Consider the following 18,695-nt stretch of genomic DNA (forward strand, 5'->3'; position numbering starts at 1 on the left):
CTCCTGTCGAAGATCAGGTATCAAGTGAGTGAACAGAGAGAAAATGGCGGTGACGTTCACGGCAGTGCGTACCGTCGCCGCTGGCGTACATTGTCATTGGCTCCTCGGACCCATAGGGTCCAATGTTAACCAATGCAGGATTGTGCCACGGTCTTCGACTGCCTACCGCGACTGTGTACAATGCCAGCGCATTTACCTCATATCCCCTTGTCCCACATTACAGGTCAGGCAGACGCCATTTCAGGGGACCACATGGCATTAATTTTGACTGCGTCACACATATCTGGGCCTTGCTTAAACACTAATACAGCCATATGTCGATTTGAAAACATTTTACGATTAAGTTGTGTTTACGTACCTCAGAGTTGGTTGACTCTCTGATCGCTGTTCTCCTCCATAGAGCACATCCGCTGGGGCAGGTGAGGAGATGGCGGCATCCTCTGGTGTACAGACCGCTGGTGGACCTGTTGACAACGCAGGAGCGACATGTAATCATCACCTACAGACTTGATCGCACCACAATCCTGGAACTGTGTTCCCAGTTGGAGCCAGACCTGATGTCACCTATCCGCCATCCCACAGGAATCCCCCCTCAAGTGCAGGTGCTGTCAGTACTCCATTTCCTAACAAGTGGGTCTTTTCAAACAACAGTGGCCATAGCATCAGGGAAGTCCCAGCCTATGTTTTCTAACGTGTTGTCCAGAGTGTTGTCTGCCCTGCTGAAATACATGCGGAGCTACATCGTTTTCCCTCAGGTGGAGGATTTGCCTACAGTGAAAGGTGACTTCTATGCCCTGGGACATATCCCCAACATCATAGGTGCCAGTGATGGGACACATGTGGCCTTGGTACCCCCCCGCAGGAGTGAACAGGTGTACAGAAACCAGAAGAGTTACCATTCGATGAATGTGCAGATGGTGTGTTTGGCAGACCAGTACATCTGCCACGTGAATGCCAAATTTCCTGGCTCAGTACATGACGCTTACATTCTGAGGAATAGCACCATCCCTTATGTGATGGGGCAACTCCAGAGGCACAGTGTGTGGCTATTAGGTGAGGACATGGACCCAATACAGTGTGACTAGGTGTCTGGGTCTGGATATGTCCCTAAGAGTTAGTGTGTGTCTAACAGTTGTCCCTCACCATTTTCAGGTGACTCTGGTTACCCCAACCTGTCATGGCTACTGACCCCAGTGAGGAATCCCAGGACAAGGGCAGAGGAACGCTACAATGAGGCACATGGGTGAACTAGGAGGATTATAGAGAGGCCCTTCGGCCTCCTGAAGGCCAGGTTCCAGTGCCTCCATATGACAGGTGGTTCCCTATTCTACTCACCAAAGAAGGTGTGCCAAATCATCGTGGCCTGCTGTATGCTTCACAACTTGGCTTTGCGACGACAGGTGCCTTTTCTGCAGGAAGATGGTCCAGATTGTGGCAGCTGTGGAGCCTGTGGACAGTGAAGATGAGGAAGCAGAAGAAGAGGACATAGACAACAGGAACACGGTGATCCAGCAATACTTCCAGTGAGACACAGGTAAGAAGACAACACTGCCTGCTACATCTGATTTAATTCTTCTACCTATCATCGGTCTGTCACTTTCACCCAGTGTATGGACCCTGAATTGTCACTTTGCCTTTCCATTTCACAGATGTGGGTCCCACTGCGTGACCTCTGCTATGTTACCTCATCGACTAGAGCTGTGTGACATAGGTATGTTGACAATAGAATGGACATTGCTATGTCACACAGCTCTAGTCGATGAGGTAACATAGCAGAGGTCACGCAGTGGGTATGTTGACAATAGAATGGACATTGCTATTTTCCTCAGTTATTGCAAATACACAATTGTGAAAGCACAGACTGACTCCAGATTGTTTTGTGATTCAAGGGTGTTTATTTAAGTGCTAAATATTGGAGGGGGCTGTAAAATGGTCAGGGGTGATGGTGGAGGAATGTCCTTGGCAGAGTCCAGTCTATTAGTCTCACGGGTGCATTGTCCAAATGGGCATAGGAAGTGGAGCTGGGGCAGTTTAAGGATGGACAGGGTCACAAAGTGGGACAGAAGGATGACAATCAGGGGGGTCTCATTTCGTGGCAGGGGTCTTGGCATTGTTCTCTGTCTTTGTCCTGGATCTCAGGGACCGTTTGCGGGGTGGTTCTCCATCTGCAGGGGGTGGGGTGCTGGTGTTGTGGTCCTATGGCGGTGCCTCCTGTCCACTAGCGCCAGCAGAGGTGGTGGGCAGTTCATCGTCCAGGCTAGTTTCAGGGGGCCCTTGTTGTGCCACAGTGTCCCTCCTGGTGTTGACGAGTTCCTTCAGCACCCCTGGAATTGATGGATTTGAGTTCCTCCCTGAACCCCAACTACTGTTCCTCCTGCAGCCGCTGGGTCTCCTGAAACTTGGCCAGTACCATTGCCATCGCCTCCTGGGAATGGTGGTATGCTCCCATGATGTTGGAGAGGGCCTTGTGGAGAGTGGGTTCCCTGGGCCTGTCCTCCCCCTGTCGCACAGCAGCCCTCCCAGCTCCCCTGTTTCCCTGGGCCTCTGTCCCCTGAACCGTGTGCCCACTACCACTGCCCCCAAGTCCCTGGTGTTGTTGGGTTGGTGGGTTAGCCTGGGTTCCCTTAGTTGTGGACACACTGCTGCTTGATGTGTCCTGTGGACAGAGGTATGGGCCCGCTGGTTGGGTGCTGTGCTGGTGTTTCCAGAGTGGGGAAGCTCTGTGGTGACCTGTGCCAGTGTGAGGGGAACCGACTGCCCTGAGGTCCCAGATGGGCAGGGCTGGTCATCTTGATCCAGTTGGACAGAGGTGCTGTCATCACTGTGGGCCTCTTCTGTGGGTGGAGTGGACATGTCTGGACCCTCCTGTCCGGTGACGTTGGGTGGGGGTCCTGCAGGGGTGTAAAAGCATGATTATTGCATCTGTGTGTGCCATGGTGTGCAATGGGTGGGTGACTCTGTACCCCAGTGCTTGCATTCTTGAGTGGGACCTTGTGTGATAATGGTTTAGCGGGGTGTATGGGTATGTGCAGTGGACATGCTTTGGTGATGGGTGTCCATGCTTTGGTGTTACATGCAGGGCTTGGGTTTGGGATATGTGGTTTGTGATATTGGGACATATGTGAGGAGTTGGAGTGATGGGGGTGAGGGCGAAGGTGTGATAGCATGCAGGTGGGTGGGGGATGAAGTAGTGAAAGATTTGACTTACCAGAGTCCATTCCTCCAGCTTGGGATGTGTGGTTTGTGATATTTGGACATATGTGAGGAGTTGGAGTCGTGGGGGTGAGGGCGAAGGTGTGATAGCATGCAGGTGGGTGGGGGATGAAGTAGTGAAAGATTTGACTTACCAGAGTCCATTCCTCCAGCTACTCCTGCGAGGCCCTCAGGATGCAGTATAGCCAAGACCTGCTCCTCCCATGTTGTGAGGTCTGGGGGAGGAGGTGGGGGTCCGCCGCCAGTCCTCTGAACCGCAATCTGGTGTCTTGAGACCACAGAACGCACCTTCCCCCGTAGGTCGTTCCACCTCTTCCAGATGTCATCCCTAGTTCTTGGGTGCTGTCCCACTGCGTTGACCCTGTCCACGATTCTACGCCATAGCTCCATCTTCCTAGCTTTGGTGTTGTGCTGCACCTGTGATCCGAATAGCTGTGGTTCTACCCGGATGATTTCCTCCACCATGACCCTGAGCTCCTCCTCAGAAAACCTGGTGTGTCTTTGTGGTGCCATGGGGTGGTGTGGGTGATGTGTGGGGTGGTGTGTGTTTTGATGTGTGGGGTGATATTTAGAGGTGTGTTGTGTGAGGTGTGTGGAAGTTGTGTGATTGATGGTGTTGAGTGCCTGTGGATGCTATTGTTCTTTCTGGTGGTGTCTCTCTCTGGCCTTCTGTCGCAAATGTTGTCGTAAGGGTTTGTGGGTGATGTGGGTGTGTGTTTTATATTGTATTGGATGTGTGGGAGTGGTGTGTGGATGTGTATCAGGTGTGTGTATTTGGAATTGTCCAATGTGGATGAGTTTTGTAAGGATGTGTGGATTTTGAGCGCGGCGGTGTGTACCGCCAATGGAATACCACGGTTAAAAGACCGCTGTGTGGATTTGTGGGTCGAGATAGTGTGGACGTATTCCTGTTGGCGTGACGGTGGAGGTTTTGTTATCGCCAGTTTATCACTGACCTTTGGTGTGGCGGACTTGTGTGGGTGTCTGGATTTTGGCGGATTCCGAGCTGAGGGTCATAATGGCAGTGGCGGTATTCCGCGGCCGCTGCGATGTGTTGGCGGTCTTCTGCACGGCGGTAAGCGGCTTTTACCGCCAATGTTGTAATGACCCCCTTTATCTGTTGCTCGCAATGAAGGGGGAAGCATTATAATTGCGTGTGAAATAACCCAATTACATATCTGTATTAGATACTTAATTAGCTGACATGATATTTTGATGCAACCAGCGTGATTACTGATGAATCATGATTCGTTTGGAGTGTGATCGCACAGTAAATAGGTGGGATGGAAAAAACCTGTGTGAATCTAGAGCCTTGATGGAGCGGCTAAGATGCAAAACTCTTGTCTGTGAATATTGATTTTGTAATAACAGACTGTGGATACAACCACTGTAGCAAATTACTTTAGATATGAGCACTAAGCACGAAGTTGGATATCTTTTTGAAAAGTAGAATATTTTATGAAATTTGAGACTTAATAAAGTGAACTTTTAAATTGAAGATTGAGGGGACTCAAAATTCAGGATTTCTGATCACATCTACAAGTTCTGCATTTTGTCATATCAGCGCACCATACACTAGCTACTCCCTTGTGAGTCACAACAACATTATAGCTATAAAGAGAATGATCAAAGTCAGTCCATGATTTGAGTTGCATATGTATTGACTATAAAATATCAATTTCTCACAGAAATTGAACAGAACGTTGTGGTAGACTTGTGGGTACTTATCCATCTCAATATTGCAGCTGCTCTACTCATTAGCATCTCTGACTTCTGCATTGCTCTGGTGAAATGCATGGTGCACGTGATGGCCCAATTAATTAACTCCTCAAACAAGTACAGACATATCTCCTTTATAGATACACTGTGGTTCACCTAATATTCAAGAGCTGCTGTGCCATCTAGAAGGCTGTAACTATGAAAATGCCACCTATATGGGCAAACAAATGACTATCTTAGATGGCTAACACACCACATGTAGATTTGAGAGAGCCAGACTAAAGTTCAAGAGGTGAAAAAGGAAACAGATCAGATGGTACACCTTTTCAAGATATGCACCCACAAGATCATGAATAGTAACTCTTCCCCTCCAAAGTATTTATGTGATGCAAGCTCTCTCACTTCCTTTTCATACGTACAAGGCTCAATAGCTTTCCATCTAGTTTCATTATGTTCAAGTACCAAATTACACCTAGACATGTACATCATGCCACACTCTGAGCATATTGTAATAATTCAAAGATTAAAGAGAGGTAATCTGTATAGGGTGAATGATAGCATCCTTAGAATATTTTTGACCACCCTCAGTGAAGACTAGTCTTCCGGAATCATCTCGAAAAGCTCCAATGCACTCATTTATACACTTTTCACCTCTCTGCCACCATCCTATGAGGGTCAGGAGATACTTATATTTAAGAAGTAGTTCATGCTTCTTTCCTCTTCAGACTAGTCCTGCTTGAGAAGATTCTATGACAACTCAAACTGCTTGGTATTTGTTTAATTGATCTTACTCAGGATGGAACACTTGTGAGATTAACAATAATATACAAGAAGCTCTGGATAAATTAAAGGACAGTCTTATCCTGGATCATTCTGGCATTCTTGTTTTGATACTCAACAGTCTTCAGACTATATCCAACTGCAGACCCTGGATTCAATCAAATAATGAAGCACCTACTGATATCCTCCTTTGAACACTAGCCTCACCATGGGGTCATTTGGAGTTGGCCTCATCATCTGACTGGTTGATCTGAGCAATTGTCAGGTTTTCAAATTCCAAACGGAAATATATTTGGGAAATCTCCATTTGTGATGGCAAAATGAAGGAAATTCAACTTTGCTATCCTTTTCAAGGTGAAATGCAACCAGAGATGTTTTTGAGCTGGCCAGTTCCAAAACATCCACTGAAAGCTTTCAGTGCAAGGAGTGGGCATCAGAACCTCTTCTGGTTGTATTACAGGGCGACTCATAGAAGATTTTTGTGAGGTTACGTTTCTGTGCAACGTAAATAACTTGTAGAGTGTATTTCCACACTCAATTACATATGTATGCAATAATATACTATTGCTTTTTAATTAATTCTCTATGGTGTGTAGAAATGCTGTTTCCAGCTATGTGTTAACTAGATCACATATTAGGTACAAAGGCCATCTTTTTTAAAGTAGAAGCCATCTCAGTTGCTTATGTTCTTTTTTTCCCTATGCCCGCTTCTCTCCTCGCAAAGTCTGCAGCACACAGTCAAGCTGAGGTGTACTGGTTTATTTTCACTGTTATTGTTATCCTGCCCTTGGGGACTTACCCAGCTCATAACAACCTGCAACATTACCAAGGTCCTACCTTTGGTTCACTTTGCTCTATTCATTTCTATGACATGTTATTGTTAATGTTTGTAATTTTGTATATATTATCTCCGGACCACATTAGCATAAAGTGTACTGAATAATCATACATATAGTGGGATAGTGCTTAGGTGTTAAGGAAATATAACATTTATTTTTCATATGCTCTGATTTGCTGATTAAATTATACATTTGTTCTCAGTACAGCAAGTCTGCAGACTCTGTAATTTCATATGTAAAAATGAATCTATAAAAAAACTCTTATGGTGGAGCCAGAATATTTTCCTGTTCTACTAAGAATGCTGTCTGTTATTCTTCCAAATGTGCTGCTTACGTGGCACTTAAAATACATTTTGATCTTGCATTTTTCTGTATAAATTTTATATTAAGAACCTTCATGGAAATAACTCTGGATTAATTATTTCAGAATTTGCAATAAAACCCTTCAAGTTTTATATGATGGTAGATCTCAATTATTAAGTGGGCCAATTTTTTACTTAATAAATTGTATTGTTTTCATTTGAATTTTTTAGGAGGTGCCTTAGTGCAGTGACTCATTACCTCATAAACTCTGAGGTATAACATCATCCCTGATCCAGTGAAATGTGGTCATACTGACTGAGGTAAATCAATATGACCACATTTCACTGTATCACGGATGGTGTTATACCTCAGTTGGTACGGATACTTTTAAGAGGTTAAATCCGTCTAGTAGAATCTATTAAATATTGTTATCTCTCCAATTATGGCCATTCGTAGGGGACATGGTAGTCATGGAGCGGGAGGACAGTGATCAAAATGCTCTTTAATTCAATCTAAAAAGGCTCATGATCTCTAATCCCCGAGGCTATTAAATCTAGGCTTCTTGGTAATGTCACTCTCACAAATAATAAGTCATTAAAGTGGGAATATGTTTCAGGACATCCCAACTTAATAAAACAGGTTTACACCAAAGTAGCTGACACACTGGAGATCATGAGCAACCTATCTCCTCAAGGAATGGATCCCAAACTCAAACTTGCACATCACGAGGAACTTTTTACCACTCTGCATGACCAGTTAGCCTAAAAGCTTTAAATAAAAAGTCTGACCAACACCCTTGGTTTATTAACCAGTGCAGGCTTGCAAAAGCCACCTTAGTGAGGTCCATAACAGCCAAAAGTCGAAGACAAATCCGCCTGGCAGGGACAAAATATAGAGAGAAGCTGGCCCCTGGCAAACTAAATTGGGAGTATAAGGTCTGGAGCGACCTGGTGGAGGCAGACATATTAGGCAACTCCAAGACCATCTAGGGTATAATTGTGCATGGCAGCTATCATGCTGCATCAGCCTGTGGGTTGAGCATTTTGCAAGTCTTTATGCTGAAAATGGAGTCACTCCTAGGGAGGCTTCAAACCTGGGGTCTAAACACCCAAATTATAATTTAGTACCTCTTGACTTATCTATTAAGGAGTCCTTTGAGACTTTATAGACCATAGCTCCTGGGAAGGGCTCTGGACTGGACTGCATCCCGGGTGTTTTATATGCAGCTGAACCACACATATGGGCTCCTTATCTCATTCTTCTTTCCCACACAATTTTGGATGGCGGTCCCATACCGAAATCTTGGCAGAGTGCTGAGATCGTCCCTATTTATAAGAAGGGCCCGCAGGATGAGCTCTATAACTATAGCCCTATCAGTCTTATTGATGGTCTACAGAAATTGTCCTGTCTGCAAATCTTATGGGAAATTTCAGAATGGGTCATAGAGAATCATATCATAACAGATTTCCAAGCCGGGTTCTGACAAAAAAACAGCACTATAGACCAACGTTTCCATTATGTATCATTTATTGGCAAACTATTGTTTTGGGAACGGGTCACTTGTATGTGGTCTTTGTTGACCTAAAATCAGCATTTGACTCGATTCCCTGCTACAAGTTATGAAAGGTCCTGGGCATTATGGGGGTCCCAGAAAATATCCTAGCAGTACTATTTAGGCACAAAGAAGACTTTGCACATGTTAAGTATGGGAACAAGGAAGAGTTATCTGATTCTCTTAGAATTGAGAAGGGAGTATCATTTATTGGCAAACTATTGTTTTGGGAACGGGTCACTTGTATGTGGTCTTTGTTGAACTAAAATCAGCATTTGACTCGATTCCCTGCTACAAGTTATGAAAGGTCCTGGGCATCATGGGGGTCCCAGAAAATATCCTAGCAGTACTATTTAGGCACAAAGAAGACTTTGCACATGTTAAGTATGGGAACAAGGAAGAGCTATCTGATTCTTTTAGAATTGAGAAGGGAGTACATCAAGGCTGTGTTTTGGCACCACTGCTTTTTACCCTATACATCAATGACCTAACCCAGTTTCTAGATATTCCTGGCAATAATTCTCCAAAACATATGTGCCACTAACGCTATTGTTAGTGGACGATACTCTATTAATAGCTAAAACATTTGCAGGGCTTTAGGCTCTATTATATTGTTTTTTAGTATTCTGAGTCAACAGAGCGGAGGGCTTGGGTTAAATTTTAGTATAACCAAGTGTATGGCACTGAACCTGTACAAAACAAATGAAGGACAGGATTACAGTGCAGAATGTACTGCTTGAGCAAGTACAAGATATTGTCTATCTGGGAGTGAAATTGTCACATACATTTAGCTGCATGCCACATATAACAAAGAGCTCACTCAACCTACAGCAGGAAATAGGGGCTGTTCTTAAACTAGTAAAGAGAATTAAATCTAGAACCCTTTCCCAGTGGCGGCCCATCCTTTAGGGCGGAGGGGCCACGCTGCCCACCTTTTGCCCCTCATGAAGAGTGTCTGTCAGGCTGAACAAAGGTCAGCCTGACAGACGCTCTCCATGTTCAGCTCAGGCAGCCAGGAGCAGACATGGGCGATTTGCACATACTCCTGGATGCCTGAGCTGAACTTTGCTGGGCTGAGGAGTTCACAGCTCCTATGGGTGTGACCTCCTCGGCTCAGCAAAGGTGCCTTGACGCCGTCCCCTGGGTGAGGAGGAAAACGTCACCAATTGACACTCTCCCTGGGCGCTCAGGTTTAAGCACTGAAGTGCGCAGGGCGAGAGTCAATCAGGGACACTTCGTCACAGAGTGGGGTGGGGTCAGGCGTCTCACTGACCCCATCCCACTCTGTGACGAGGCTGGGACTGCTGCCTTCCCTCATTGAGGGAAGGTCCCAATGAGGGAAGACAGTAGTCCCAACCCTCCTGGGACCTGGAGGCTGAAGGTAAGTGTGTGTGTGTGTGTATCTGTGTGATGTTTTAAATTGAATGTTTTGTGCGTGCGTGCATGTTTGAGTGTTATGAGTGTTGTTAATGGATGTGCGTGCATGTGTGTGTGAAAGAATGAGTGTGTGCAATCTTTTAAAATTAATGTTTGGTGCGTGGGTGCATGTTTGAATGGTATGAGTGTTAATGGATGTGCGTGCGTGCGTGTCTCTGTGTGAAAGAATGAGTGTGTGTGTGTGTGTATCCCGCCGACCCACTCCCTCCTAAAGCAGCCGGCCGCCACTGCCCTCTCCCCAGCCGTAGTAATTTACAGTGCCAAAGCCAAAAGATCGACCCTCTGTGGTTTGGAACTGTGTGGCCATGTAAACGATAACGGGCTTACCACAGTGGAAAACAAGTTCTTTAGGTCCCTATTCAACCTTCTGCATAGTACTACCCGCCTTTCACTGTTATTAGACAATGGAGTGCACTCGATTTCTTTTGCTTTGAAGGTGAGGCCCTTGCTGTATTGTCAGAGACTGCGATCTACGGAGGAACTGGAGACCTACAGGCCTCTATTAAAGCAGCTATTAAGCTCCCGAGGTCAATTAAGATTTCCATGGCTAGTTTATATTGCAAACCTGCTATACAAATTTGACTTACAGTCCCTCTGGGACTTCCCAGATGAAGGCTGTATAGTATCCAAGCAAATGATAAAGGAAAGGCTGAGGGAGTACTCTTGGAGAGAGTAATTATAGAGTTGTAAGGCGGGGAGCTTCACTGATTATTTTTAGATCACAAAAATATCCCTGCAAACGAGGCATCATTTGATACTATCTCAGGTCTCTTACATAAGTAGCTGTACCTAAAATTTAGATATAAGACCTTACCAATTTATATATTTATTTCCTATTGGGGAAACAATACCAGTGTGTGCACTTTATGTACCTCATGTATGTTGGAGCTCGAAACCTTGCACCACTTCTTTTTTTGTAGTGTGTCTATAACTCCATGCAAGAAGTGGATGAAACCTGTGTGCCAATGGCTAGCTTGCAGACAAATTAAAATTGCATTAGGAATCTTGAACTCTGACACTAGAGGTGTAATTGTTACTAGCGTTGCCAAATGTTTACATGCTGCATGGCTAATACCCAGCTGATATCTTATAAGAACTAGGCAGCCGCTCTGGTAGCAATTGATAATGCAGCCCTTCCAGTAGGAGCTGACATTGCAGTGGGTGTGTCCTATTTTGCATTGGGATCTGTTTTTGATCCACACATTTTGAAAGGTTAAGTTTTCTTTGCCAACTTCTTTTTTACATCTGTTGAATGCACTGCTCTGCATCTTTGATGGTTTGCACACTTTAATTAATGCTTGCCCATAGTATTGGATTTTCGATCTTTTTAATTATTATTCAGTGCGGACTATATATTATGTGATTTTTAAAACATTTTTTAAGAGATTGTGTACCTTATAGGTTTTATGGGGTCACTGCACTTCACTATTTTGTAGGCTAAATTGAAGTACTTTAGTCAAGTATTTGAGAAATGTTTCTGAAATTGTCTGTATTTATTTGTTTTATTGTTTTAAGGATCATGAATCTGAAATAAACAGATTTGCAAAGACTGAGATTCATTTTGGGGTATCTAAAGGTTCGGAGTAAAAGGTTCGGAGTATTCCATTGACACAAAGCCTGACCAACCTTTGCATGTTGAGCTGAGAGAATAGACTGGAGGACCAGAAAAACTGCCTTCACCAATAGCATATATATATATAGCCAATAGAGTGTCCCCTGCCGTACATTACAAAGATATTGCAAGTCACTGCGGAGTCCTATGACTAGAGTAACGAGTTAGAAGGCCAAGGTCCTTTATAAGGTTATGGAACTACGAGGAACAAAGGTTTCCACTCCCACAACAGACTATTTTGTTCTATTTTGGATATCGGGGCAAGAGCCAGCTCGACTACAGCATTGAGTTGCCCTGTAAGGTCTAATATACCAGTCTGAGAACCCTCCTATGTAACCATAACAAGCTTAAAAATATGTAAATAGGGGATATGGTGCTATAAGAGTTATAAGAGTTTCAACCTTGCAGCTAAGTGCTTGCTGACATGGATCTGCTGGTGTATTTTAATGCCCGAAGGAGGCTCACTTCATTCAAGGGTGGCTCGATCTCCCAAAACAGATGGTGCTAGTTTGAGACTCGTACCCAAGGGGTGTGTTGATAGTGGGTCTAAGCCATTGCTGTATTCAATGTGGGGATTCCATGTACCTATATGTGATCATTCAAATATTTGACTACTGTGCATGCATCCTATCTAGAAACTTCAGCTAAGGACTGACTTGTACACTTGCCTCACCTTTCACGTACTTCTACCTTTCACTCATATATACGCCACACTAGTAAATTGAGTCAGATATGACCCTAATAAGGCCTAATGACTAATGCATGAGCATTTTACTTTTATCAAATCTGTACCTTAAATATATTAGTGTTATGTGGGCTCGCCGCCTCTACTAGACATCTGCTTTCAAAACGGTCATGGAGAGGAAAATGCCAGAGATCACTTACACAGTATGGTCTGCATGTGTATTATGTGTTGGCAAGATATGTCCATACAAAAATGTAAGCTATCCCTGTGTTCCTACAACCGCTCCAGTGTTCAAAATATTCCTGACACTAGCACTGATTAATATGCATATGTGTATGTATATATAATATCTTTAGTATTTAACGCAATTATGAAAGCTGTATTTGCTTTAGTGAGATCCCGCTTAGAAATTACATTTTTATCAGAGTATGAAAAATAAATATAATTCACTAAATTCTAATACATTCTGCCATATTCGGAATTAATGGATCTTTGAGGTGGAGATATGTCCTGATATCAGGGCCAACAATGGATTTATAATTCTGTGTAATAAACAGGTGCATGCAATCCCTGCATTAATACCTCTCTCTAATAACACATGGGATTAGGCAATCCCTGTAAAAAAAAACTGTCTCTAATCGCTTTATAATTGGCAACTTGTGACATATCTAGTCTCCGATTATAAAGAAATGACTTCAGACCTCAACAGTGGTAGCGTTTTGCTCCTTAATAAGTAAACTTACAAGGGGACGTGCATAGGTCGATGAACCTTTTGACTCGTTTAGGATGTTCCTACCATGGTTCCAGAACAGAAAACACACTGATCAATGCCCAGTAATCAATAATCATAAGTCAATTCAACAATCAATAGAATCAATAAATTTCACACACCACGGCTTTACAGCCATGAATAACAACACCTTCAATTAAAAGTTTAGTAGGTTTTTTTCCCTATTATTACAATACCAAAGTTATGTAGCTTAATCTCTAAATTAAATCAAGCACAATTAATAATATTAGTTAATCAAAAAGATGCAAGAAACATGATCTAATCATAGCTTGAATCACAATGCATTCTAAAGCATCAGCACAAATCATTAGTAAAACCAATTTCAGCAAGACTATAATATCCATAGAGTTCAGCAAATTAGTTTGTCAACCATTTGTCCCTGCAATTAATCTGTTGTCATGTGAATAGCCTTAACTAACACAGATTAGCATTAGCATGTGGGGCTTCATGCAAAAACAATTTAGAACACAAATTTGGAAAACATCTAGCTAAATAAAGTCTTAAGACAGCGCAGTTGGTACCTGGAAAGAAAAGGCATAGAAATGCAATCAGTCACATTGTCATATCTACCACTCCACGGTATGGGTCAGCAAGCAGAATCAGTCTTCGTCTTCAGGTCATCAGTCGATCAGCAAAGCATCGGGCTCTCATTCAGAGAGTATGAGCCCAATGACAGAATCTCAAATCCCTTCTTCTTCCAAATGTTGCCACATCAAATCACAATAAAGTCTCTAATCTTTTCCCTCTGTCACATTGTTATATCAAAGTCACCCATACTATCCCCTAATTTCCAATTGGTCAATTAATTGAACGTTATTATTCTGCCCAATAGTATCCATATACCAAATCTATGAATTCTAGTATTTCACACTTCACACGTTGATTGGTCCACTTTACGATGTTCTCACCATCCGGCTCGTCAGGTATCGAATTTGTTGCATCTTAATCTCCAGTCAGTGTCTTCATTGTTCGCGTCCTGGGAAAGAACCTTTTGCACATTTTACACACGTTTTGTTACATTACTGGAGACTTCAACTCCTGTCCGCCAGTTCCCAAAGAAAGCTTCTGCTAAGCATTTTATTAAAACAATGAGCATTTCACAGTTAGTTCAATCTGTCAGCATTTGTCATTAATCGCTAAGAAATTCTGCACGAGGCCTGGCAAACTAGGCCAAGACACTCGTTAAGTTAAGGCCTACAATTAATAAGCAAGAACATAATTCATAACCCTTAATATGACATATTACTACATTAATCTAATGCATTTTCAATATTCCATATGGATTAATAATTATTTAGTACATTTCATGAACACTGGTGGACATTCTTCGAGGTCACATTTTCAAACGTGCACTTTAATTTTCTGCATAAGTCATTATTCAAAATATGTAAACATTCATTAATAACTTCTAATTAAGACATCTGCTTCAGCAACTATCATAACATTACATTTGAGTTCTGATGTCGCAGGGCATGCTGCCAGAGCCTGCAGCCGTGGGAAAAGATAGGTCAGATCAGGGAGTATAATTAAAACAGCTGTTTAAAGAAAGAAAACACAATGTTGCTTTTCTTTCTTATCCCTGATTTTCTAGATGGACAGTGGAAAGCTGAAAGTAGATGTTGAGGGCAACATGTTTATTTTTTCACACCCTTTGGGTAGTTACAGTAACGTTATAATCTTTCTGCATGTTTATACTGTGCCTTTGTTTTAAAAACTGACTTGTATTACACTGCTTGTAATCTCTCTTGAACCAACTATCTAATAGCTGTTTTATGTGTTTACTATACTAGAGATTCTATTTTATTCTTCATGTTTGCAAACCTGCTCCCTCTTTCATATGAAAGAGCTACTCACTAAGGATTTAAGTGGTTTGTGGTAAATGTGATGGTGTGATCATGTTTTATAAGGGATATAGTACCCCTTGATGTAAATAATAAGAATATTGCAAGCCACTCAGAGTTCCATAACCTTATAAAGGAACTCACCCTTCTGCTTCATTTCTCTATATGGTCATAGAACTCCTCAGTGACTTGCAATACTCTTATAATGTACAGCACATATATTAGATTCTAGTTGTAATATAGCAAGTCACATAGAATACATCAGGAAATGGAGGTCATGGAGCAGAACTGCAATTTGTACTTAAATATGGAAAACAGACCTGGCTGTTTGCTTGTAATGAACAGTCAATAGAAGAAAGGGAAATGTTTTATTTTTTGCAAAGCTATAGTTTGTTATAGGAAAGTAGGCATATGTGCTTGTAACCATACATTTTGTACTATAGTTATTGTTTGATGCTGACTTGCATCAAACTGCATAAAATTACTGGCTGTATTTTAGGATATTCACTTTGCATATTTGCAACCATACTTGCTTACATACAGGAGCAAGACACCAACAATTTAAGCTTTTTTGGGGGGAAATGATAATAGTGTTACTATGTATTATAAGAAATAAAATACCCTCTACCATGCATTAAAGTTAAATGACCTTATAAATATCATGCTTTGATTAATTCCTCTATGTGGTTTATAATACACAGCCAAACCCAATAAGCACAGTTTGGAACTAGGGCAGAATATAATGAGTAGAATAGGGATTCCGGGTCTCTCATTTATAAATAGGTCAATTGTTCATGTGAAAATCTGTATCCAACACAATGAATTGAAGAATTGTACAAAGAAATGCGCTGTGAATTCATTTGAGTTTTGTGGTTCCTGTGATCCAAAAAGTGGAGGTATGGAAGTAGTTCGTTTTGAGTGATGAGGTGAAGTTTGCACTCTGAACAGCCATCCACATGGCCCTGGCATTGGAATGGATTTACATAAGTATGGATTGACTATCTTATTGATGCTTTGTGTCAGGTGGAGTGGTTTGCCTCAATAAGACCCATTTAATTTGTGGTTTAGGTCAAAATGTCAACACTTTCTCAGGGTTTGATCTTGAAAGAAATATTCACCAGGAAGTAACAATATTCAGAGAGTACATTACAACATTTTGAAATCAGGTGCACCCCCTATTATATAAAAGTGTATTGTGTTGTACAGTCCACATCACTTTCACTCATGAACACTGTGCCGTCAGCACATTACAAATTGTTAAACCTAATGAGGGGTTAACAAGAATACATTTTTCCATTTTGATTGTATAACTTATGGTAAAAAATGTGTTAGGTACAGGTTCTCACGTGGAGAAGAGACCTCATTCCTGTGTGGTCATGAATCTCCTCAGTGAATCGCAATGTCTTTAAAATGTTCCGCACAGGATACTTTACTCTATATATTCTTCAAACATGACATACATTCTTGTTATGTTAATGTAACCAATATAATATATTGTAATAAATATTAATTATAAATGTAATGGAACAGAGTAAAGTGCCTAAGGTTTTAAACTGGCCTCAGAGATCAAGTGAATATATTTTAATCTGAGAGTTAGCCAACGATGGCCAACTAATGACAAATTACATATATAAGAGTAATGTGACATGATAAGAAAGCATATGGTTTTGGTTACAGCAGAATTGAGATTATTGTTTTATGACTGAAACAGATAACAATAAAAGGGAAGCATGTCCAAATGCTTTATTTATCCATTACAAAAATGTATACATTTTTTAGAACTAGTAAATGATAGGAGACATACCGTAGTGGTGGAGGTTAGGCGGCGCGAAAGGATTGGACATTGATCTGTAGCAGTCACTATCAAAGTGTAACGGCCCAGGCAGACCTCATAGTCTAGCTCTTTCACAGCACGGATTAGACCCTAGAAGAAAGCAAAATAGACACATGTTAAGACCATATCCTATAGTTCTGCAACACACTAAGCATAAACATAAATGCCGGCTTAAAATGGCCTTGTTAATTTAAGAACACTGTGCCATAAACAAAAATAATACATAAACAATCAATAATGGTGATCGGCTAGTCCCATTTGTGCTGCATAATGCAGCACACATAGGAGTGGAAAATCATCATTATTTAATGAGTGTTTATGTGCAGGAAGGGACACCTTCCTGCACATGAACCACCTTCCTGCACATAAACAATCATTGATGGCATTTAGCTCTTCCTATATGTGCTGCAGAACGCAGCATGCAAAGGAAAAGCAAAAACTAGGAGAAATAAAAGTATTCCTTCTCATTGCGTCATGCTAACGACACCCGTGGGGTAGCGTTAGTTTTTGGCGCGGCCTCAGGTTTACGAATCCTGCAATGCAATGGGTGTTGCTGGTGAACACCCACAGCAACACCCTTTGAACGCCCCTTTCACACAAAGTGATGCGTGTAAAGGGGCCTTATTTACAAAGCGGGTTAAGCCACAAAAAGTGGCTCAACATCGATTTGTAAATATAGGGCAGGGCATTGCACAACCAGAAAGTCAGTAAAAGTGACGTTCCAGTTGCTCAATTCCCTTGAAATGAGGGCCTAGGTTCCAAGCAGGAGCACAGAAAGTGGAACAACTCTTACAGGATGTGCTTCCATAACAGAAGAAGAAAACTAGTGTTAAACAATACAATACTTAAAATATAACAGATCTCCCCATTTTATCTAACAAACAAAACACAAAAATAAAAACAGAAAAATAATCATAAAAATCCTGCAAATAACTTGGCCTTTTAGACAATCCACCACTTTTAGTGGAAATGCTATTATTGCAGAGTTCAATTAAATTTTTGCTATAACCTTCACTGGTGGTATTCATTACATTAGCATCCAATAAAGAATCAGTTTCAGAAGTGTGTATTTTGGAGTCTTCAGAAGTGTGTACTGTAGAGTCATTATTTAGCACAACAGGTTGCCATTGATGGATAACTGTTATGTTTCCATATACTTCTTATAGGAGGTAACAGCAATTTCACAGGTTGTTGCAATCTGTCTCTATCAACAGTGCTTTGAAATTTACTTAAAATAATAAGATTTATTTTTGCCCACCAACGTCCATCCTCTAATGTGACAGATGAACTTGTCTATTTGGCTACCTTAAATGGCCTATTAAAGTGGAAATACATTTTCGATTTCCTAGGTCTCATGTCCTTTAACATAAACCATGAACCAACAAAGATTTTCTGCTCACCCACATTCCTCACCATATCATAATATGTCTTCATTTATTCCCTGAGCAAGTTCCACTGTAGAACACACTTCCTTAAAATCTACTACATCCTATAAATCACTTGAAGATGTTTCTTTCAACCAATTTGGACACAACCCTGTATGTGATTGCCTTTCCCTTAACAAGATGAAAGGTCATACACCTGTATCACTGTGAGGTTTGTTATGGTAAGCCCAGACTTTACTTAGAATGAATGATTCTACATCTACACCACATGTCAACGCCATCTGAATCCCTTCCTCTCAACAATACCTTTTGCCTGTGGTGTATATAATGGTACATGGTAGTGCTTAACTCATCTGTCTCTCAAAAAATGTACATACTTTTTGACACCAACTGAACACCATTATCGGAGAGTAACTCCTGAGGATAACCTTCCAAATTAAATACTTTATCTAAAAACTAAATATCTCTCTGGATAGAACATCCCTGTACAAAATCATAACATATCCATTGGGAATAATAATCCGTTATCACAATTAAATATTTTCACCTGTCTGGAAAAGAAGACAACATGGGCCCCCCTATATCCAAGTCTAGCTTACATCGAGGTCCATGAGCAGCGTAGTAGAAATCAAAGGGGTATCCTTTAATGTCCAATGTTTGTTAGCTATAATGCATTTGTGACATGTGTTAAAAAAATATGCACAT

General features: G+C 41.7%; 1 protein-coding gene across 1 annotated transcript in view; it reads right to left on the bottom strand.

The window, feature by feature from the left end:
* The window catches only part of LOC138300789 (cadherin-23-like), an 834,147-nt gene that overhangs the window by 435,024 nt on the left and 380,428 nt on the right, over nucleotides 1-18,695 (bottom strand). The window contains exon 7 of the mRNA XM_069240562.1: nucleotides 16,576-16,695. Within this exon, the coding sequence (XP_069096663.1) occupies nucleotides 16,576-16,695 (120 nt within the window). The remainder of the gene's footprint in view (nucleotides 1-16,575; nucleotides 16,696-18,695) is intronic.

The sequence above is a fragment of the Pleurodeles waltl genome, chromosome 6 (genome assembly GCF_031143425.1).
Source record: "Pleurodeles waltl isolate 20211129_DDA chromosome 6, aPleWal1.hap1.20221129, whole genome shotgun sequence".
NCBI classification, from domain to species: Eukaryota; Metazoa; Chordata; class Amphibia; order Caudata; family Salamandridae; genus Pleurodeles; species Pleurodeles waltl.